This window comes from Hibiscus syriacus, unplaced genomic scaffold (assembly GCF_006381635.1).
Source record: "Hibiscus syriacus cultivar Baekdansim isolate YM2019G1 unplaced genomic scaffold, ASM638163v2 tig00111022_pilon, whole genome shotgun sequence".
NCBI lineage: Eukaryota > Viridiplantae > Streptophyta > Magnoliopsida > Malvales > Malvaceae > Hibiscus > Hibiscus syriacus.
This window is the reverse complement of record NW_024062956.1, coordinates 3,271,027-3,295,671: the sequence shown is the minus strand read 5'-3', so window position 1 is coordinate 3,295,671 and position 24,645 is coordinate 3,271,027. Positions and strand designations below refer to the sequence as shown.

At 36.9% G+C, this 24,645-nt stretch overlaps 1 protein-coding gene and 1 pseudogene across 1 annotated transcript; both read left to right on the top strand.

Annotated features, from left to right (window-relative positions):
- The first annotated feature begins 4,346 nt into the window (after positions 1-4,346).
- LOC120150273 lies at positions 4,347-5,577 on the top strand. The gene has a single exon (XM_039162965.1). It carries the CDS (start codon positions 4,446-4,448, stop codon positions 5,532-5,534), a length of 1,089 nt encoding a protein of 362 aa, XP_039018896.1. The 5' UTR covers positions 4,347-4,445; the 3' UTR covers positions 5,535-5,577.
- Positions 5,578-6,663: 1,086 nt separating this feature from the next.
- LOC120150237 lies at positions 6,664-24,337 on the top strand (annotated as a pseudogene).
- Positions 24,338-24,645: the final 308 nt, after the last annotated feature.

Sequence of the window (24,645 nt, the reverse complement as noted above, 5' to 3'; positions counted from 1 at the left end):
AACATGCAAAAAGGGGTAAACCACAAGGTATGACATCCAAGTTTGGTGAGATCTTTACCTTGTCTCTTATTTTTTAGTGGTTATAGTTATGACATAATAGTTTTTACAAGATCAATTTAGTCCATTATGGCAAGGAAAATTATTGGAAGTCGTATTTGTACGATAAATTATCCGCGTTTGTTAGAAAAAGATTGGAAGCTAGAAATCAAGTTGGTGAGCTGGAATTTAAGAATAATATTTTGGGTTTCTTGATGTTCCAATTTTGAGGTCCGTTTTGCCAAATTCAAACCCGGTAAGTTGTTTTTCATTGATTAATCAGTCGATTCGATTCTTTTTTCGCAATTAACCTCCGTTTTTGATGAAATTTATGTTGTTATGTATCCGAGAAATTATTGGAAGTTAAGTTAAAGATCGAGGGCATTCGAAGGGAATTTAATGGTCGATCAGTATTGCACGAAAATCGAGGTAATAATTTACTACCTCTTTATGCTTTATGGAACATGTTGATATTAGTAAATGCATGAATAAGATAATATTGGTCTCATTTGTGTAGTTAATTAATTTCTACACTCGATTCGAATATGATAAAAATTCGATAACTGATTATGGTTCAGATGACTTTTATAAGAAATTGATGGATTGTTAGAATTAAAATTTCAAGTTCTGAGTTTAGTGATAAAGGAATCAGCTTGGATCTGTAACATATAATTTATTTCATCAAAGATACTTGGATGGGAAATTATGAGAATATTTCGATAGGGTAAAATTACGGAAATACCCTTATGTTGTAAGATGACAAGAATTGTCCCTCGAAGTTGATTAATATCTCTGAAAGGATATATTGATCTAATAAAACTACATATGTGCATAAGAACTGCTAGCTTGCTTAGAAAATTTGGATAACCGGGTTTTAACCCAATAAGGTTTATGCAAGATACTAGAAGTCTGTTAAGGAATCATTTCGAGAACAAAGAATGTTCGGGAAAGCAATTAACCATAGGATCTCTAAATTATAATTCTTTTCGTTAAGAGTTAATATCGAAATTATTGGGTCAAGAAATTACAAAAATGCCCTTGAGAGATAAAAATAGTCCGAGTTGATCCTGAATGAGAAAGTATTTTGAGAATTCGTACTTAACTCGATAAATTACGGATTTGATTGTTAAGATCATGTCTTTGTGCAGAAAAAATTCCTGATATTTTGTTTGTAAAATTTGAGAAAGCACTTTACCTGAAAATATCCGAGTTATGAGTAAATACCTGAAGAAAAATTTATCGGGGGTGTTCTTTTGTCAGAATTGTTTGAAATGTCTGAAATAAATGATAAGTTTGAATTTAATAATAAGAACATACGGAAGGAAAGGACTGAAAAATACTGAATTTGTAAAATGACCAAAATACTCCTGGAATGAAATAACTCAAGAATGTCTCCAAGCCCATGAATGAATGGATATTCTCAAGCTTTGAAATGAATGGAAAAACATTGAGCACCAAAATGACCAAAATGCCCTTATAGTCTATACTAAGTAAATATCTTGGATTGATTAAGAAATTCAAATAAACATAGATGTTGTACTGCTATTTAATGTTATGAAACGCAATTTAAGCCAATCAAACAATGCTAGTGCTATATCAGTACTTGAATGGCATAGGTACCACTTGAATGCTAGTTCGTCTTCTCAAGTTTAGATTGATGATAATTATAGAAGTACTCAGGTCTGCTCAACGCTAGAGCACATTCGATATTAAGAAGTGGATATTCGTGAGATAAATCAATCACGAATAACAAAATGATTTTTTTAGTATATGACCAAAGTGAACTGAAAGTTGCAACATGTATCCGAAACTCAGAAGTGTCTGAATTACTCTGAAAAACTCTGAAGTAATCGGGATATCATTAATTGCTAAATGAACCAAGGAACCTTAATGACGGAGAATTTAGTAAGTAATTGGATGAGTCTGGAAAAACAATAAACTTGTATGATGTATGGTCTTTATGGTTATGAACTAAGAATCGAATACGTCATCAATTCTTGATATAATTGTAATGTGGAAAGAAAATAAAGATTATAAGAATGCTTGTTCGATTCCTTAAGGTATAGTTAGCGATGATTCTGAAGATAATTTATGGACAAGAATTGTTGGTATTATAAAGTGAATACCAGGAAGGGCAATGAATTGACCAGTCGACAGGCATCACTTCTGAGAGTTGTTCAACTCAAGTTGTTCGATAATCCGATCGATTGTCATTGATGGTAATTACCTGAATATTCGTTTATTCTTTTTCTACTGAAATCACTCTGGTTATTCCGGATGCACATGAAAACATAGTGGGATTCAAAAGCATTAACCTAAAAATGTCTGTTTAGATCGATTAGTAACCGATTCTCTTCAGTAGGACCTCGTTCCTCGAATCTGATCAAATTGCATAAGTTTTCTGTTATCCATACTGATGACTACAAAATGCCTTTGATAAATATTGGGATTTCTCTAGTGTGTTCCTTATATTTTAATAAATTGTTTTATTGTTTTAACATGAGGTACACTGAAATTTATGGTTACTATTTTATGGATGCACTAACTTATTAGCGATGGCTTATGGAATTTTATCAATGTATAAATTGGATCTTAGAGATACAAATTTGTAAAGTACAGCTCTGATCAAGCTGGAAAATTTTTATGGACCTAATGTGACTCTTAGGTAGGCTTTGCGGCCCTGATCATTCTCAGGTAGGCCCTGTGGCCCTAAGATATGTTTTTAGGTAGTCCCCGTGGCCCCAAACTTTCTTGGGTAGGCTCTCAGGCCCTAAGATGTTCCCTTAGGTTAACTCTTTGTGCAATGGTTTTAAAATACGAGTTTAAAAAGCTCCATTACAGTATGGTTTATGGGATTTACTGAACTATCATTTGATTAGTGTACCTATTATGATTTTATCATACTGATGGAACACACTAGACATCCTATTCGACCTCATGAAAACGTGATAGTATGAAAGGCTTCTTATGAACTAAGATTCATGGCTTCTACTCGATGAACTACTAATAGAACCGCAGATTATCCCGCAATTGGTATACGTTTGATTCAATAAGGAAATTATGACTTCCCATTTATCTGCATGTCATGTAGCATCATTTGGTAGTCCTGTATTACTGAGCTTTCCGAAGCTCACTCTATTACCCACCATTGCAGGTTAAAAGAATTGTACCAGTGCATCTATCGAATTCACTAAGGGAGCTCTTCCGGCGTTGTTTGCAGAGTATGGTACATGTGATTAGGAGGCATGTAGATTGTATTTTGTTTTTATATCAGAGTCTGATAAACCAGTTTTATTTCTGAAAAATAATATATTATTTTATGATTTTACATGTTTTAAGAAAAGTTTTAAGTTTTTCGCTATTTTTACGGTGGGTGGCTCCGGTGGCCCTAATGTGACACTCCAGATCGGATCGGGCTATCCGTATCAGTCTGAGGGGTATAAATCATAAGTGGTTTTAAGGATACACTTTGTCTCCAAATGTTGATCAAATTACTGAATTTGAAAAAAATCCTTATTGTGGATAAATAAATTAGTGTATGTAGATTTTAGTTAAGAAGCTGAACAGCTCTAAATCATTTGTGCATTTTTTATTTATTCTTTGTAAAAGCTTCCACTAAATTATTTATTGTCAATTCACTTCATCTTATCACATTCTTGATCGAATGACTCAATAAGTTTTTAATAATAACACATTATCTTGGTTGATGGAACTAACCGTTGATGCATAACTTATTATTGGGACGGCTTTATCATATGACAATGACATGTTATCATTGAAAAAATTTAAAAATTATCATGTCATCAGTTATGCTAATTTTTTAACGGTGAGGTACCAAATTGAAATGTAAAATAAACATTAGGGATAGTTTAAAAAAATAAATTTTAGGGTTATAATTTCAGCTTTATTATCTCTATTCATTTATTTCAAAATTATAATTATAATATTTTTTTGCACAAACTAATTTATCTCAGTAGTTAAATGGATCATTATTGTTCCTAAAATTTCCGGGTTTGAGTACTAGGGTTTGCATAGATGTTTAAACATTTATTGTTAAATAATTCGAAATCTTTAAAATAAATATTACCTTATAATCACTTCAGTTTAATAAAAAAATAATTTACATCGTCTACTTAACAATAAAACAAATAAATTGATTGATTGATTTATTAATAAATAAATAAATAAATAGTCTTTTTAAAAATAAAAAATAAAAGTCATGGTCTAAAAGTCAAGCGAAATTAACAAACTTTCCTTCCATTAATTTCGCTCTAAAAACTCTTGCTCATATTTTATTCCCCGTGTTCTTAGCTTTTCATGCATTTGTCTTTCATGCATGCGTAAATTGCTGTCGGTGATTCAGGCCGTGCTAGAGGTGGCGCTCCGCCGCGTCTCAACATCCACCCACCATGGCTCCTCCTCCTACTCATTCTCGTATTCTAGAGATGAACCTCGTTTCGGCTGAAGACCTCGCTCCGGTCTCCAAAAACATGAAGACCTACGCGGTGGTTTGGATCAAACCGGACGAGAAGCTCGCCACCGGAGTCGACCAAAATGGCGGAACCGATCCGACTTGGAAAGACCGGTTCACGTTCAAAGTCGACGATAAGTTCTTAAATTCGGAGGATGCCAAGATCGTTGTTGAGATTTACGCGGCGGCGTGGGTTAAAGATGCTTTGGTCGGATCTGTTAAAGTTTTGTTTAATGATATTTTCCATTTGCGATCTGTAGCCGACGCCGAAACCAATAACTCCGCCAGGAGGACCGTCACGCTTCAAATCCGCCGCCCCTCTGGCCGCCCTCAAGGTATTCTTAAAATGGAGGTTGCCCTCGTTGATAGTACAATGCGGAGCATGCCTCAATTACAATACCTTACACCTGAAACAACAAACGAAGACGGGGACGACGGCCATAGGAATCATGAGACAAATGCGTACGCCAAGATAAGCCGTTCACAAAGCGACCGATTTACCCAGTTAACATCGGACGAATACGACGGCCATAGGTATTATGGATCACGTTCCAGCTGTTCCGCTTTTAAAGGCGGAAGCATGGTGAACGGTGAGTCACTTTGTAACTCGGACGTGGGTCCATCGGCTTCCATCGTGGCGGCGGCCATTGCGAAAGGGTTGTATCAACCACCGGGAAACGATCGACCTCATACGAACGAAACGAGTAAGATATCGGAATGGACAAAGAAAGAGAGGGAAGAGGAACTATCGTTGAAGTTAGAGAGGTGGCGGACAGAAATCCCGCCTCCGGCGAGTGGGAAAAGATCAAGGAAAGGGAGGAGGTCGAGGAACAAAAAGAGCGGTGGGTTCAAGTTGTTTTCGTGTTTCGGAAATGCATTCCAGTTCGAGATATCCATTACGTGTGGAAGTAAGAAGAAACATAGCAATGGAAAGAAAAGCAATAAAGGCAATGGCGATGGGAATGGCAAAAACAAAATCTGTCACTTGGGCTCTGTAAATGAAAATAATAGCAAATCTGTTGCTTGAACATCTCTCTCAAACATTTCATTTAGCTATGCTCAACAACAGATTAGAATTCTTTTTTTTTTTTGAAACAAAAGAGGAGAAAGACAAAATTACAAGTATTATTCATCTCATTCTCAGTTGATTGAACTATTATTTTTTTCTTCTTTTGTATTGTGATTGTATAATATAAAATATGTGTATGATAAACACAAAAGGAACTCAATGAGATTGCATGAAATGATATAACCTAACCTATCGTACTCCGACTCTTTGCTTTTCTTCCAACCTATTTTATTTTTTTTTGTATGAAATAATTTGAACAAAAAGTTGCAGCCAAAGAAGATTCGATTGTGAGCCCGTGTTGAGCCATTTGAGGAGAGTGAATGAAGCTAAAAGAAGATGAACAATATAAGTAAAAGAGCAGGAAGAGAGAGAGAGTCCCCTATTTGGAAGAGGATATCTGATAAGGATATATTGAGGCTATGTCCCGAACGGTCCCTTTTCTCGTCGGAGGATCAATCTCGACTTATGACTGAGTCTCCATTAACTACGACTTTTTGTCCATATTAGAAAGGAATAATCCATCAACGACTGAGGAGACAGACTATTTTCTATCAACACAGGGACAAAACTACATGGGAGGTGGGAGGGGCAATTGCCCCCTCAAACTTTGATGATTTAATATCTTTTAGGTCATTAATTTTTTTTGAAATAATTACAATTAAGTCATTGCCCTTCCCAAATAAAAAAAGTTTTGGGACCAATTTAAAAAGAGGTTCATAGTTTAGGGATGAAATTAGAATGTTCAAAAGTTTAAGAACTAATTTAAAATGAGAATGATAGTTTAAGAATGAAATTAAAATATTCAAAAGTTTAATAAATAATTTAAAATAGGAATTATAGTTTTTGGATATATGATGCAATTAACTCAAAATAATATTACATCATCAATACAGTCAAGGTAGTGGGTTCAAACAGACCAAAAAGTTCAAGCCCTTGGTCCCGTCTAACCTGGCATTTATGTTAGGGCAGCTGTCATCTTAGCTAACTCCTAAAGAGGTAGCCAAATGCATTAATGGAAACAACATATAAGCAAAAAGCTTATATGTAGGCAACGGTGCTGTATACCCTTTCACAGTTTAAGGGTATCTTAGAGCCATTTACAATGGATAATTCGTTCTTCTTTGTTATGATTTTTGGTATGGTATTTACATTATGAAATGTAAGTGATCAAGCAGAGGCTGCGAGGGCATTTTTCGTGTTCGGAGATTCATTAGTTGATAACGTTAACAATAACTATCTAGCTACTACAGCTCGAGCCGATGCTTACCCCTATGGTATTGATTATCCGACTCATAGAGCTAGCGGCCGGTTCTCTAATGGCCTTAACATCCCAGATCTTATTAGTACGTTCTTTTAGTCATTTTATACATGTTTTTCTGTCTGTCTGAAGTGAAACATGGTTCTATCTGCTGTTTTTAATGTTTTTCATGTGTTATCTAGGTGAGCACATCGGCTCTGAACCAACATTGCCGTATCTGATCCCGGAGCTCACTGGACAAAGGCTTCTTATTGGTGCCAACTTTGCTTCTGCCGGAATCGGGATTCTCAACGACACCGGAGTTCGATTTGTAAGTCTGATTTTCTTTTACAAAGGAAATAGTGCCGGAATCAGAACCGGACTAAACTCGAATTGAGTTTTCATTTATTTTGGGAATGTCCTAAAATAGTGGTACATTTTGTAGGTCAATATAATCAGAATCCAGCAGCAATTAGAGTACTTTAGGCAATATCAGGAGCGAGTAAGTGCACTTATTGGACCTCAACAAGCTCAACGCCTAGTGAACCAAGCACTGGTTCTAATGACCCTTGGTGGCAATGACTTCGTAAACAACTATTATTTGGTTCCCTTCTCGGCACGATCACGGCAATTCGCGCTCCCCGATTATGTCGTCTATATAATTTCCGAGTACCGGAAAATTCTAATGGTAAACTTGCTTTCCATTTGCTCTCCTTCCATCTTTATTGTTCTCAACTACCATTTCTAACCGGCATTGGTACAGTTTGATAAAATGCCACAATGTGATCACCAATTAAAGTACTACGAATAATATATATTGAGTATACCACAAGTTCCATTGTTCCAGCTTTCATGGAGTCTAGAAAGAGAAGAGGGTGAATTACTGTAATTTATCAAGTTTGGATTGGTTGGTGAGGCCAACATGAATTTTGATGCTTTTTTGGCTGACTAAAATTAAAGCCAAGGCTTACTTTTTTCGATATTAAAAAATGCGTGACTTATGGATGTTTACGTTATATAAATGGATCCTAACCCTATATATATTAAAACGACATGATTACGAAACCTAATATACTATATTTTACTTTGCAGAGGCTACATGAGTTGGGGGCAAGAAGGGTTTTGGTGACCGGGACTGGACCATTGGGGTGCGTCCCAGCAGAACTGGCTCAACACAGCAGAGCCGGTGAATGTGCGGTTGAGCTGCAACAAGCCGAGGCCTTATTCAATCCACAGCTTGTTGCAATGCTCAACGGAGTTAACAATGAGCTTGGATCAAATGTTTTCATTGCCGTAAATGCAAATGAAATGCACATGGATTGGATCGGTAATCCTCCAGCATTCGGTACGGTTTCTTCCCCTATTTAATCTACCTTTTCATTTGATGCTTATATATTGCAACATATCATTAATAACTTCACCAAACTGTAAAAGCTTTGAGACGTACTGTTTTTAATTATATAAAAGCATTGATTCAAAATTTGGTAGATACAAAAGATGTATAGATGTTTGTCAGGAAATGATAAAAACAACGGGGACCATATTGAATTAAATACCATTCTTGATCCAGATTCGAGTGTTAAATGCTTCGATTCCCCCACAGGATGTGGCGTTTGGTTCGCTGGAATGTTTATGAGGAAATTGGAATCTGTGAATGAATTGGAATCTGTGAAGGAATTGAAATCTGTCAGGAATTGAAATCTAATTTCATATTCTGTTTGGTTGGCAGACATGTCAAATGAATTTGATTTCAGTAATGTAAAATGACATAATTGTCCTTCTTATTTTTTTTGCTTTATTTTAGTTTGTTTTACAACTTACATGTAGTAATATATTATAAAAAATTAAAAAATATTAAATTTTCATTTTATTGATTTATTATTCATTTCAATAAATTATAAAAATCATGCTAACAAACATCATAAGTTAAAATCATCGCAATCAAAAAATGTTAATAAGTTACCAAAAGATAGAGCAATATTTCGATACATTACAATCGGAGTATGTTAATTAGTTACCAAAAAATATACCAAAAACTATTTTTATTCAATATATGAATTAGAAACCCGACCCGACACGACACAAAATAATAAAAAAAATATTTTTATTCAATAAAAATATTGATTTAATTGAAAAAAATTATATATAGAGGGGTATTATTGTAATTATTCCTAAATATATAAGGTAAAATTATATTTTTTTTGGGTCGGTCCCGTTTTTTCACCCTAAACCAGAACCCGACCCGACCCGAACAAAATAAAGTTTCACCCGACCCGACCCGAATATATGAATTAGAAATCCGACCCGAAATAATAAAAAAATATTTTTATTCAATAAAAACAGTGACTTAATTGAAAAAAAAATATAGAGGGGTATTATTGTAATTATTCCTAAATATATAAGGCAAAATTATATATATTTTCGGATCGGGTATTTTTCACCCTAAACTCGAACTCGACCCGACCCGAATATCACACTTAAAAAACCGACCCGAATATATGAATTAGAAACCCGACCCAAAATAATAAAAAAATATTTTTATTTAATATATGAATAAGTTACCAAAATATTGATGAGGGTAATATGGTCAAATTTTAATTCCTCCCAACAAGGGAATTGAATTCCATCCATTTTTGGATGAAATTATCTTTCCCTCATTTGATGGAAAGTTAAAGCCATGAGGGATTCAAATTCCCTTGGAAAACTTGAACCAAACATGGGAAAAATGGTGGAATTGGATTCCAATTCCCCCCAATTCCAAGGGATTCCATCCAACTAAACGCTTAGGGTAAAGTACATAAATGGTCTTCCAATTATATGATATTGTTTTGTTGAGTCCTCCGACTATTAAAAGTTAAAAAATGATCCCCAACTATAGGAATTTACTTTGTTGAGTCCCTCAACTATTCAAAATTACAAAATGGTCACCCGACTATTAATTATGTTTCAAACTCATCCTTTTATGTTAAAAGATTAACGGTAGTTTGAGCTGGACATTAACATGTTGACTTCGATATGATAGTCGTTTGAGATTATGAGATTAGATTTTTATCATATCTCAATTAATAGGTTATCATCCAGCTTAGACTATCGTTAGTCTTTCAACGAAAAAGGACGAGTTTGAAATAATGGATAGTGGGTGACCATTTTGTAACTTTTAATAGTCGAGAGACTCAACAAAATAGTATTCTATAATTGTAGGACCATTTATGTACTTTACCCTAAAATTTATTGTTGAAGCTATAAATGGAAGAGAAAATAACCTCAGTGACCAAAAATCCCATATAATATACGATTTTAACCAACTTTTTCCGGATTTGCCAAAATGACCAACAAAATCGCAATGCGATCGCTAATTCGCAACGTGATCTCCATTATCGCAAATTCGCGTTGCATTTCCGCAATGCGATAGTTGAAAATCGCGTTGCGATGGTCTACAGTATCGTTGCGATTTTCCCAATTCGCAATGCGAATAAGTAAATCGCAACGCGAATTGGGAAAATCGCAATGCGAATAAGTAAATCGCAACGCGAATTGGGAAAATCGCAATGCGATACTGACTATCGCAATGCGATAATAAAAAATCGCAACGAGATACTTACTTTCGCAACGCGATACTGACTTTCGCAACGCGATAATACATAATCGCAATGCGATTTTCAAAGCGCCATTAGTATCCTGGCCAAGTATTTTATTTTTAAATTCCAAACATGAATATTAATATATTGGAACACTGAACTGTCCACAGTATATCCCGTAATCGCAACTCATAACCTAAAACCTAAAATCACAACTCAGTCCCATCTCCATCTCTCACTCTCTCACCCATCTCCGACGAAATCCGTCCCCATCTCCGGCGAAATCCGTCTATCTCCATCTCTCAGAGCCACCCTCACAATCAGAAATGGAAAATCAACCAAATCAACCAACGAGGGTTAGTTTTTTTAATTATTTTCTTTTTGAAATTTTTGCATTATTATTAGGTTTTTCATATTGAAATTGATGATAAGTTTACTGGTAATTTCAATAATAGATTAACCATTTCACTTAGATTGCTTATTAAATCAACCAAGAATCGCAACGCGAAATGCAAATCGCAACGCGATTTTAGTTTCGCGTTGCGATTCTCTCGTTGCGATAGTCATTTTCGTGTTGCGATTTTCATTTTCAGAAACTATTCTTCTTCTGCAAATTGAAACTTGAATGAATTGCATTACTTCAACCAAAAAACAAAGACAAATACGAAATTCACAGTGTTGCATATTTAAGTTTGAAGAATAAACTACTACTATTTATGTTTATTATTGTTTTTGGTATATCTTCACAGTGTAGTTTTTGGTATATCTAATTTAGTATGTTTATTGTTTTTGTAGAACTTTTATTCGGCTCAATTGACATTGAGAAATAAAGTCAGCCTGGCCAAAACAATTGCGTCGAAGCTTTCACCTGCACAAAGAAAAATGTTTGAGGATACATGCTTCGGGCCATGGCTGAAAGTACAACATCCCGGTGGAGATGCGATGTTGACACACCTGTTTCTTCAAACCATGACTAGCGATCTACCAGAGACTATACAACGTCGTGATGAAGAGATATGGTTTGATTTTCCACCGGTATATACGTGTTTTGGGCGGGAGGAGTTTTGCTTAATCACCGGTCTACGCTTCAGACACGATGATGTAGGTCGGTACACTAGACACATTACCCGCCCATTATGGCTATCCCGGGTTTTTCTTGAGCTGGAGAGGCCGAGTCTACACGTAGAAGACCTGACAAGATTTTTGAATAATAAAGATGGTTTTACTCGGATGGATGACGTCGACGTTGTCCGAGTATGCCTTCTAATTCTTTTGCATGCCGACTTTTTAGGCAGAGAGGCCAGACAACCTATTCCAAATGATCTAATCAAATTGGTAGAAGACCTAAATGCGTGGAACCTGTTTCCGTGGGGCTCGTATTTATGGAAAGCTACATGGAATAAGTTATCGTCTGCCTTGGATGATCGAAAAAGTTTGCATGGCGATGGTTCCAAATACACTTTGACAGGCTTTATTTGGGCCTTTAAGGTAAGAATTTTTATATGATGTTTCCAAAATTATAAGTAATTATTTAACAATTACTAATGTTTGTTATTATATTGTTTGTAGATTTGGATATTTGAGGCCTTTCCCGCCATGAAGATATATGCAATAAAAACTTCAAATGATATTCCCAGGGCTATTTTCTGGAAGAGGAAACGAACCTTGCAATGGGAAGATTTACTACGGTATACGACAATAAATAATGTAAGTTAACATAAATACTACCATATGTTTATAAACAAGTTATTACTAGTACACGTTTAACTTTGTTTAAGCTTTTATATTGTTAGGAGGCCAACACTCCTCTACAGAGGCTGACACCCACGGAAGCTGAGCTTGCCACTGATTTGTGGCAAGCTAGTAAGCGTTTTTTTGATGGAACGGTTGATGAGCAGCCTCCACTTCGGGAGCCATCACCTCACCCAGAGCTATCACCTCACCCAGAGCCATCATCTGATCGACCCGGCTATACACCTCCACAACGATAGCCATCACCTATTCTGTCACATCATCGAGCCTCTTCTCCACCATCACCGCAAGATAGGCGACCGGAAAAGATGCCACGACGTTTATCTCCCTGTTCTCCACCTCCACCTCAACGGGATGAGTTAGGGGAGTTACGTGATGAGGTCAATGCCTTGCGTGAGGAGGTCGGTACTTTACGCAAAGACGATGGTGCATGGCGTGTTGAGGTGTCTACATTACGCGGTGAGGTAGCCGCTCTACGTGAGATGGTAGCATCGTTGCAGAATGAGGTTCATACTCTACGCAACGAGGTAAGTTTAAGATTTTTCATACTCGTAATTCATTCGGTTGCTGCCAATACTGCTAAACTGTTTTTGTTAGTATTTGTTTTTTGTTTTGTTTTTGTCTTTTGGTTGAAGTAATGCAATCCATTCAAGTTTCAATTTGCAGAAGAAGAATAGTTTACTTTCGTAACACGAAAATGACTATCGCAACGCGGAAATAGCTATCGCAATGCGAAATGAAAATCGCAACGACAAAATCGCAACGCGAAATGAAATCGCAACGACAAAATCGCAACGCGAAATGAAAATCGCAATGCGATTTGTGTTTCGCGTTGCGATTTTGTCGTTGCGATTTTCATTTCGCATTGCGATAGCCATTTCCGCGTTGCGATAGTCATTTCGCATTGCGAATTTAAGTTTCGTGTTGCGAAAGTAAACTATTCTTCTTCTAGAATGTTTATATATGTTGTCCTTTTAAATGTTTATATAAGTGCTTACTTCTGGAATGTTATCTGAGCATTTTGTGAACTATGTTAGAATAATGATTTGGGTGAATACAATGCTAGTTTGAAACATATTTGTCTTTGTTTAATATCATGTCTGTTTATTTACTGATTTATGTATTAATTTTTTTTAGCGGCCCGATAAGGTGGATGCTTTACGTCGGGTTTTCCTTGCACGACGGAGTTCACGCATCAGACGGCGTGGACGTGCTATTACGTCTCCGTTCACACCAATGGTGCGAAGAATCCGCAAGAAGAAGCCCGACTCACCGGTCATCCCTCAAGAGTCCCCTCCAATCGTTCAAGAGGCCCCTATTCTCCCTCAAGATTCCCCCCCACCGTTCAAGAGGCCACTGTCATCGTTGAAGAGGTCCCTCCCACCATTCCAGAGCCTGATTCACATGGGGTAATATATCGAAGTATTGAGAAACCCCCACCGGTTCCGGACATGATGGATGAGAGTTGGCTCTCGTATGAGTTACCGGCTAGTACCCTTCCGGTATCTGAAGTGGAGAGGAGACAACTACCGGAAACAATTGTGGATAATACCCTTTGGGCTAAGACCGCAGTTGATTTTTATCTACATGAGCGGAGCCAAGGGTATTACACTGACATCAGCAAACTCAACGATGAAATGTTTTTGTTGCTTGATCGGTCTTGGTGGGGTGTGCTATTAGGGGTTGAAGATAGTGGCTATTTGGATGGGGAGGTAAGTCTTATATTTGTCTTATATATGATTTTGATTAATTTGTTTAAAAATTAATGTAATTCACTAATATATGTATTTTTTGTAAAACAGCATATCGATGCGTGGGTGTCACGTCTACTAATAATAAGGAAGCTTAGGAAAAATAAAAAAAATTCGCTATATACAATAATGCCGACGGCTTTTCACGCAGTTCACTTGAAGAATCAACGAGATGAATCATTTTTGTTGGGCAATGGACAAGCTAAACTTTATCCTGCATGGTGGGAGGTCGATAAGGTTAGTGTTTATTTTTTAAATTTTTTAAAGGTGTTCATAAATAAGTGCGCAAATAAATGAATTATTACTTATGATCGCAGGTGTTTATCCCTGTTTTGGAACGTCGTCACTGGCTTCTCGTCCAACTTCAGCTCCCATCCCTGAAGATAATAGTGTATGACAGCATGATCAATTACATATCACTGTCTGATTTGAGAGATATTTTCAAGGGATGGAGCTCTCATTTGGCTAAATTCTTGGATGGGATTAAGTATTGGAGTCATTCTGGACACAAGAAGCCAAAGAAGTTCAATGTCACAGTTGTCAGAGACGAGACCGTGCCACAGCAATCGCCGGGAGCCAGAGGGGATTGTGGTCCTCTCGTATACCTTTTCTTGGCGCGTTTGACGACGGGAAGCACAGAGTTTTTACCTCCCACCGATAGAGATAGAGCTGCAGTAGGCTTGTGGTTTCGGCATTATATGGCTAGAGCAATATATTCGAGACGCTGCCTACCTGCATCCGCGTTATGAAAGTGTCCATTGTTAATTGGTAAGTCAAATGCAAGTTTTGTTAACATATATACTCCTTTTGGTTTGAAAATGTTTGGTTAAGTACCTAGAATTCAATAATTTGTTGTTTGTAGGTTTTAGATGTGTAGGAAGTCTTGTTTGAGCAAATGTTTGGTTTCTGCAGGTTAATCCTTAAGTGAGCTGTGTGAAATGGATGTACGGGGTCACAAAGTTGTTGATTCATTGATTCAATAATTGATGAAGAAATAAGAATTATTATTATTTTTTGATTGTTTAATTGATTTGTAAAAGATGATTTGTAAATGTTGATTTGTTTAATTGATGTGTACATAATTTGTGTTGAAATGTAATAGTTGATTTGTTGATTTTCAATCTGCTTTATGTTGAAGGCAAAACAGACTATCGCAACGCGAAATGGCTATCGCAACGAGAAAATCGCAATGCGAAATGAAATCGCAATGCGAAATGAAAATCGCAACGAGAAAATCGCAATACGATTTTCATTTCGCATTGCGATTTTCTCGTTGCGATAACCATTTTCGCGTTGCGATAGCCATTTTCGCGTTGCGATAGTCAAATGAATGTCTAATAAGTGATGACAACTGAACAGATCATAGCAATGTTCAAACTCAAGTTACTAATACATGCCTAACTAAAAATGTTAAAATTGCACACATAAAATACACATAATGCAAGTTTTGTTAACATATATACTCCTTTTGGTTTGAAAATGTTTGGTTAAGTACCTAGAATTCAATAATAATTGTTAAAAGTTTATGCATGTTAATCCTCGTTGCCTTTTTCATTTCGCATTGCGATTCTATCGTTGCGATTTGCAGTTCGCATTGCGATGGTCAAATGATTGCCTTTCGCAACGCGATTCTGACTTTCGCAACGAGATAATACAGAATCGCAATGCGAGTTTCAAAGTTCGCAACAGGTTTTAGTTTCGCAAGCCAAATTTTTTGTGTATGTATATATACGCAGCAGCAACAACTCATAACCTAAATCCCTAAATCGCAACTCATTCCATCTCCATCTATCACTCTCTCCGGCGACATCCGTTCTAATATCCAACGACATCTTTCCCCATCCGGCAACAGGTCTTAGTTTCGCATCTCGTTTGTTTAGTTACAACCATGAAATCATCTAATGTTGATCATGTTTGGATAGATTTGTGTTTTGGAGGGTCATGGGAGAATGTTCATGGTGTTTTACAATATATGCCTTTACCCATGAATCTTCAACTAAAACTGTCATTAAAGAAGTTAACTTATGAAACCCTAATGTTACGTGTTTCAAAGAAATTGAATTTAGAGCCCCTAAGTGGATTTAGGCTATCTTATCAGAGAAATGGTAAAGTTTATTTGTTAACCGACAATGAAGATGTTGAACGATTCATTGCTTACATTAATGTTTCAAGTGATGATGTTACATTGTATGTTGTTGAACCTAGAAGTAGTATTGTTGGGTCAGTAGCGGGTAGTAATCAACTAAGTGGGTCTCAAAACCCACAGCCTTTCTCTAATCCAAATCCAAATCAACTTTCAGCACCAAATTCCGGTTTTCGTATTAACCAATTAGACGATGATGAGCCAAGAGAAAAAATTGTGAGTACTAGTCAGTATTCGAAATTTGATATTGGTCAATACCCGGACTTTGATATTGGTCAATACACGAATTTTGATGATGTTTCAGAAGAAGAAACATACCCTGCGTGTAATGATTTTGATATTGGTCAATACCCGAATTTTGATGATGAAACACCCGTTGCCGAGGAAGATGTTGTTGATGATAATGAGGAGGAAGTTACGACTGTGAATGAACATGTTGAACATCCATTCTGTAATTCATATAATCCTGAAGAAGAAAAAGAAGAAGAAAAAGTCCCCGAAGAAAAGAAAATGCCACGGGAGTATAACTGGAATATGCCAGAATTACTTCAGTTACCGGAAGAAGAGTTGGCAAAGAAAGCAGTTGATTGTTACACAAAAGTTATTCGTATCAAGAAAAATGATTGTTTTGATACAAAGGAAGACTTGAAGATAGCTTTGTATACGAAATGTGTGGAAGATGGCTATCAACTAAAAGTTAACAAATCAAGCAAAGATCGTTTCGAAACAAGGTGTACGATTGACAAAAACTGTACGTGGCGTATGATTGCAAAGAGGATAAAAGATTGCACAATGTTTCAAGTTAGGACTTTTATTGATAAACATACATGTTCAAGAACCCAAGTTTTTCCTCACCATAGACAGGCAAACAAAAAGGTGTTGGGTGGTTTTCTGGCTGAGTTAATGTTTTTGAATGGCAGGGTATATCGGGGACATGAAATTATGACTGACATGAATGCTCGGTTCAAGATTAGTATATCATATTCTCAAGCTTGGAGAGCCAAATGTTATGCCTTGGAATTGTTGAGGGGGTCGCCAGAAGCATCGTTTGCCCAACTGCCGGCTTATTGTCACAATTTAAAGCTGAAAAATCCTGGGTCGGTAACTCATATCAAAACAGATAGAGATGGATGCTTTGAGTTACTGTTTATCGCCATTGGTGCTGCGGTTAGTAAATCAATATAATTCTGTTGACTCATTTCTGTTAGTTACATGCATTTCACATTTAAATGATTATATTTCTTGTGTATATTATTTTGTAGATTCGTTCGTTTATTACTTGCATGCGCCCAGTTATTATAGTTGACGGAGCACATTTGAAAGGTCGATACCTTGGAGTAAACTTATTAGCAGTAGCCATGGATGCTAACAATGGGATATTGCCAATAGCTTACGGGGTTGGCAAATCTGAAACCTCTGATTCATGGACATGGTTTATGGGGCATCTTAGGGATTGCATAGGTCCTATTAGCAATCTGACAATCATATCCGATAGGGCAAACTCAATTGACAACACTGTTAGAAGGTGTTTCCCAGATGCTTTTCATGGACTTTGTGGTGTTCATTTGTATAGAAATCTAAAATCAAGGTCTGCTGGTATAAAAAAGCACAAATGGACATACTGGAAGGCTGTAAAGGCTTATCAGGAAGTGGATTTCAATAAGCATATAAACTGTTTAAGACGTGTTTTGCCTAGAAGATGTCGGGTTTGAAAGATGGTCAAGAGTACATCAACTTGGAGCAAGATATGGTTTCATGACGTCTAATAGTGCAGAATCAATTAACGCTCTAAGTCGTCATTCCCGGAAATTACCCATTACTATGTTAATGGAGTTTTTTCGAGCCTCTATTCAACAGTGGTACTACAAGAAAAGAAACCATGCAGGTATTATTTCTTTGAATTCGTAACTTATCATATATTTTACTAAGTATTATTTATTTAAATTTACAGGAACATTGGAACATCGTGTTACACCATGGACTGAAAAAAAGATAACGAAACGTGTTGTGAAGTCAACGTCATAGAGAGTTGAACCATGTTCAAACACTTTGTTTGAAGTACTGGATAATAACTTAAATGGACTTGTCGATCTAAATGCAAGGACGTGTAGTTGTATGAAATGGCAAACATCTGGTTATCCATGTGGCCATGTTATAAAAGTTGCTCTTCATCTAAACCAAGATGATTCAAGCACATACGCTATGGATTGCTACACTACAGAAGTATATTGACAGACTTATGCTGAGATTGTCTACCCTATTTCACATCCTTCTGAGTGGGACATACCAGATGACTTACAAACAGTTTTGCCACCAGCCATGGACAGAAGGCTACCTGGCCGACCAAAAAGTCACGATCGTATACCGTCTAAGGGTGAAGAGAATAAGAGATCGACATGTAGTCGGTGCAAGGAAAGTGGTCATACAAGGTTGACATGTGGATCACCAGTGCCATCACAATCATCTTTTCCTCTACCAAAATATGGATCATCATCAAAATCCAAAGCACATATGGTGTCAAGAAAAAGGCAATCAAAATCGCAATCATCTTTAAAATCCTAATCACAACTGGCTTCACCTTTTGGGACTGTTAACTTACGTGATTTTTAAATGCAAACGTTGTATTATGTAGAATTTATGTGTGAACTTTTAACATTTTCAGTTAGGCATGTATTAGTAACTTGTGTTTGAAAATTGCTATGATCTGTTCCAGTTGTTATCACTTAATAGGCAATCATCTTAATGTCCATCGCAACGCGGAAATTACTATCGCAATGCGAAATGAAAATCGCAACGAGAGAATCGCAATGCGAAATGAAAATCGCAACGCTAATTTCGCATTGCGATAGTACTTTTTGCATTCAACATAATGCAGATTGAAATCAACAAAATCAACCATTACATTTCAATCAATTAAACAAGCACAAATAAGAATTATGTTAACATCAATTAAACAAATCAACTTTTACAAATCACCTTTTACAAATCAATTAAACAAACAATCAAAAAATAAGCAATAATTATTAGAGAAAATAACACTTCTACTATTGAATCAACTTTTGCAGCCATACATCATTTTCACGCAGCTCACTTCTGAGATTAACCTGCATAAACCAAACATTTGCTCAAACAACACTTTCTACACATCTAAAACCTACAAACAGCAAATTATTGAATTCTAGGTACTTAACCAAACATTTTCAAACCACAAGCCTATAAACATACCAATTGTTTATGGACATTTTTATAACGCGGATGCAGGTAGGCAGCGTCTCGTATATATCGATCTAGTCATATAATGTCGAAACCACAAGCCTACTGCAGCTCTATATATATCGGTGGGAGGTAGATACTTTATACTTCCTGTGATCAAACGGTCCAACGCCAAGCATACGAGAGGACCACAATCACCTCTGGGTCCTTTCGTTTGTTGTGGTGCGGTCTCGTCTCTGCTAACTGTAATATTGAGCTTCTTTGGCTTCTTGTTTCCAGAACGAGTCCAATAATTTATCGCATCCAAGTATTTAGCCAAATAAGAGCTCCATCCCTTAATAATATCTCTTAAATCAGCCAATGATATGTAATTTATCATGCTGTCATATACTATTGCCTTAAGGGATGGGATCTGAAGCTCGACGAGAAGCCAATGGTTACGTTCCAAAACAGGGATAAACACCTGCAATCATAAGTAATAATTCATTCATTTGCGCACTTATTTATGAATACCTTTAAACTCAATCTAAAATAAACACTAACCTTATCGACCTCCCACCATGCAGGATAAAGTTTAGCTTGTCCATTGCCCAACGCAAATGATTCATCTCGTTGATTCTTCAAGTGAACGGCGTTAAAAGACGTCGGCATAATTGTATACCGTGTATTTCTTTTATTTTCCTTAAGTTTCCTAATTATTAGAAGACGTGACACCCACGCATCAATATGCTGTTTTACAAAAAATACATATATTAGTAACTTACATAAATTTACAAAAAAAATAATCAAATGAAAATATAAGAAAAATATAAGACTTACCCCTCCATCGAAATAGCCATTGTCTTCGACCCCTAATAATACGCCCCACCAAGACCGATCAAGCAACAAATAGATATCATCATTGAGCTTGCATATGTCAGTGAAACACCCCTGGCTTCGCTCATGTAGATAAAAATCAACTGCGGTCTTAGCCCAAAGGGTGTTATCCAGAATTGTGTCCGGTAGTTGTTTCCTCTCCTCTTCAGATACCGGTATGGTACTGGCCGGTAACTCATACGAGAGCTAACTTGAATCCATCATGTCCGGCACGTCAGAGGGTTTCTCAAGAATCCTACATATGACGCCATGTGAATCGGGCTCTTGAATGGTGGGAGGGACCTCTTCAACGATGACAGTGGCCTCTTGAACGGTGGGAGGGGACTCTCGAGGAATGATAGGGGCCTCTTCAACGATAGGAGTGGACTCTTGAGGGATGATAGGCGAGTCGGGCTTCTTCTTGCGGTGTCTTCGCACTATTGGGGTATACGGAGACTTAATAGCACGTGCACGTCGTCTGATGCGTGAACTCTGTCGTGCAAGAAAAACCCGACGTAAAGCATCCACCTTATCGGTCCGCTAAATAAAAATACAAATATCAGTAAATAAACAGACATGATATTTAAACAGTGAAAACAAAGATAAATATATTTCAAACTTTCAACCAAAAGACAAAACAAAGACAAATACTAACTTCACAGTGTTAAAGTAAAAATTTTAGCAGTTTTGGCAGCAACCGAATAAATTTACTAAGCAATCTAAGTGAAATGGTTAATTTAAGTGAAATTACGAGTAAATTTATCATCAAGTTAAATATGGAAAATCTTAAACTTACCTCGTTGCGTAGAGTATGAACCTCATTCTGCAACGATACTACCATCTCACGTAGAGCGGCAACCTCACCACGTAAAGTAGACACCTCCACACGCCATGCACCATCGTTATCGCGTAGAGTACCGATCTCCTCACGCAAGGCATTGACCTCATCACGTAACTCCCTTGACTCATCCCGTGGAGGTGGAGAACAGGGAGATAGAAGTCGTGGCATCTTTGTCGGTCGCCTATCATGAGGTAATGGTGGAGAAGAGACTCGATGATGTGACGGGATAGGTGATGGCTCTCGTTGTAGAGGTGTATAGTCGGGTCGATCAGGTGATGGCTCTGGGTGAGGTGATGACTCTCGAAGTGGAGGAAGTGGAGGCTGCTCATCATTCGTGCCATCAAAAAAACGTTGACTAGCTTGCCACCAATCAGTGGCAAGCTCAGCCTCCGTGGGTGTCAGTCTCATTAATGGAGTGTTGGCCTCCTAAAAATATAAAAACTAAAACAAAGTTAAACGTCTACTATTAATAACTTGTTTATATATGATAGTATTTGTGTTAACTTACATTATTTATTGTCGCATATGGTATTAAGTCTTCCCAATCCAACATACGTTTCCTCTTCCAGGAAATAGCCCTAGGAATATCATCTGAGGATTTTAATGCATATGTCTGCATGCTGGGGAAAGCCTCGAATATCCAAATCTACAAACAATATAATAACAAACATTAGTAATTGTTAAATAATTAATTATAATTTTGAAAACATTATATAGAAATTCTTACCTTAAAGGCCCAAACAAAGCCTGACAAAGTGTATTTCGACCCATCGCCCCGCAAACTTTTGCGGTCATCAAAGGCAGACGACAACTTAGTCCAGGTAGCTTTCCATATATACGAACCCCACGGAAACAGATTCCATGCATTTAGGTCCTCTACCAATAATATTAGCTCATGAGGAATAGGTTGTCTGGCCTCTCTGCCTAAAAAGCCGGCATACAAAAGTAGTAGAAGGCATACTCGGACAACATCGACGTCATTCATCCGAGTAAAACCATCTTTCTTATTAAACAATTTCTTCATGTCGTCGACGTGTAAGTTCGGCTTCTCTATTGACTCATCAGGAAAAACCCTGGATAACCATGATGGGCGGGTGATATGACGAGTGTACCGGCCTACATCATCTTGTCCGAATCGTAGACCAGTGATTAAGCAGAACTCCTTCCGCCCAAAACAAGTATACGCCGGTGGAAAATGAAACCATATCTCTTCCTCACCACGTTGTATACTGTCGGGTAGATCGCTAGTCATGGTCTGAAGCCACAAATGGGTCAAACTAGCATCTCCACCCGGATGCTGTACTCTCAGCCATGGCCCGAAGCAGGTTTCTTCAAACAATTTTCTTTGTGCAGGTGAAAGCTTCGAAGCAATTGTAGTGGCTAGGCTAACTTTATTCCTTAATGTCAATGAAGCCGAAAAAAATTTCTACAAAAAAACAATAAACATACCAAGTTAGATATACCAAAAATTACACTGTCAAGATATACCAAAAACAAAACAATAAACATAAATAGTAGTTTATTCTTGAAACTAAAATTTGCAACACTGTTTTTGTCTTTTGGTTGAAATGAAAATCGCAACGAGATAATGAGAATCGCAACGCGGAAATGACTATCGCAACGAGAGAATCGCAACGCGAAATGACTATCGCGACCAGACAATCGCAATGCGAAATGAAAATCGCAACTGCGAAATAAAAATCGCAACGCGAAATGAAAATCATAACGCGAAATGAAAATCGCAACGCGAAATGAAAATCGCAATGCGATTTTGGTTTCGCGTTGCGAATTTTTATTTCGCGTTGCGATTTTCATTCTCGAAACTATTCTTCTTCTGCATTAATTCAACCAAAAGACAAAGCAAAGACAAATACTAACTTCACAGGCTAAACAGTTTATCAGTATTGGCAGCAATCGAATGAATTTAATAAGAAATCTAAGTGAAATGGTTAATCTATTATTGAAATTACCAGTAAACTTATCATCAATCTCAATATGAAAAACCTAAAATAATGCAAAAATTTCAAAAAAAAAAAAAACTAACCCTCGGAGGTTGATTTTCCATTTCTGAATGATTGTGAGGGATTTTTGACTGTGAATGGTTGTGAGGGATTTCGCCGGCGATGGGGACGGAAATCTTCGGAGATGGGGACGGATTTCGCCGTAGAGAGTGAGAGATGGAGATGGGGCTGAGTGTTGTGTTTTTGGGTTTGAGGTTATGAGTTGCGATTACTGTGGACGGTTCAGTTTCCGATTTATTAAGAAAAAATTCGTGTTTGGAATTTGAAAAAAAAAATACGCGTTAATACGAATGGCGCTATGTAAATCGCGTTGCGAAAGTCAGAATCGCGTTGCGAAAGTCAGTATCTCGTTGCGATTTTGTATTATCGCATTGCGATAGTAAGTATCGCATTGCGATAGTCAGTATCGCATTGCGATTTTCCCAATTCGCGTTGCGATTTTCCCAATTCGCGTTGCGATTTACTTATTCGCATTGCGAATTGGGAAAATCGCAACGATACTGTAGACCATCGCAACGCGATTTTCAACTATCGCATTGCGAAAATGCAACGCGAATTTGCGATAATGGAGATCGCGTTGCGAATTAGCGATCGCATTGCGATTTTGTTGGTCATTTTGGCAAATCCAGAAAAAGTTGGTTAAAATCGTATATTTATATGGGATTTTTGGTCACTGAGGTTATTTTCTCTAAATGGAAATGGCTATTTGCAACCTCGAGAAGTCAAGGGGTTCTCCGAAAAAAACTCTTCAAATATATATATAAAAAATATTAGAAGAGAGGCACCCGTTTCTCGATACTCGTACCCATATAGAGGTAAAAGATTTTATATCATCGGTGTGAATTTAAAAAGTTATATTAAAAATTTAGACGATTAAAATTAAATAATCGATAAAAAATTACAAAAAAAATATCAAAACTATGCAGGAATTTAAAATTTCTAGGGATATGATCGCACCTCTCAGCACCCTCTCGATCCATACCTGCTTAGACTTGTTTCGAAGTAACTTATGTCTTGGCAATGGTTTAATACACATACTAATCTTCTGCATGATATGTTTTGCCTAGGTTTTGTTACATCAAAGGTAGCCTGCTACGGACAAGGACCCTACAATGGAATCGGACTATGTACGGTAGCATCAAACCTATGCCCGAACCGAGACGTTTACGCCTTTTGGGATCCTTTTCATCCTTCTGAGAGGGCTAATAGGCTGATTGTACAACATATCATGACTGGTTCCACCAAGTACATGAATCCAATGAACCTTAGCACCATCATGGAATTAGATTCTAGGGTTTAGCAAATCTTGCAGTTCCTCTTCAATTGAACTGGGTTTTTGTTTTGTACTGAGTTTGTTCTTTGGCATAAAGGCTCGATTATTATATGCTCGGATAAGAGACTGTGGAGTCATATTTAATTAACGCCACATTAAAATTTGTTATTGTGATACGTTTCAAACTGTATGCAATATTGATTAATATATCGTGTAATCATTTTTCATATTATTCGGTCACTCATAAGATGAGGACTCTTATTGCCAAGAATTTCGGCTTAATTCAATAAATTGATGGGTAAAGTACACAAATGGTCCCCTGACTATAAGACATTGTTTTGTTAAGTCTCTCGACTATTAAAAGTTATAAAATGATTATCCGACTATTTATTATGTTCTAAACTC

Coding starts and splice junctions, on each gene's coding strand:
- LOC120150273 (XM_039162965.1), top strand. CDS start 4,446: ATGGCTCCTCCTCCTACTCATTCTCGTATTCTAGAGATGAACCTCGTT.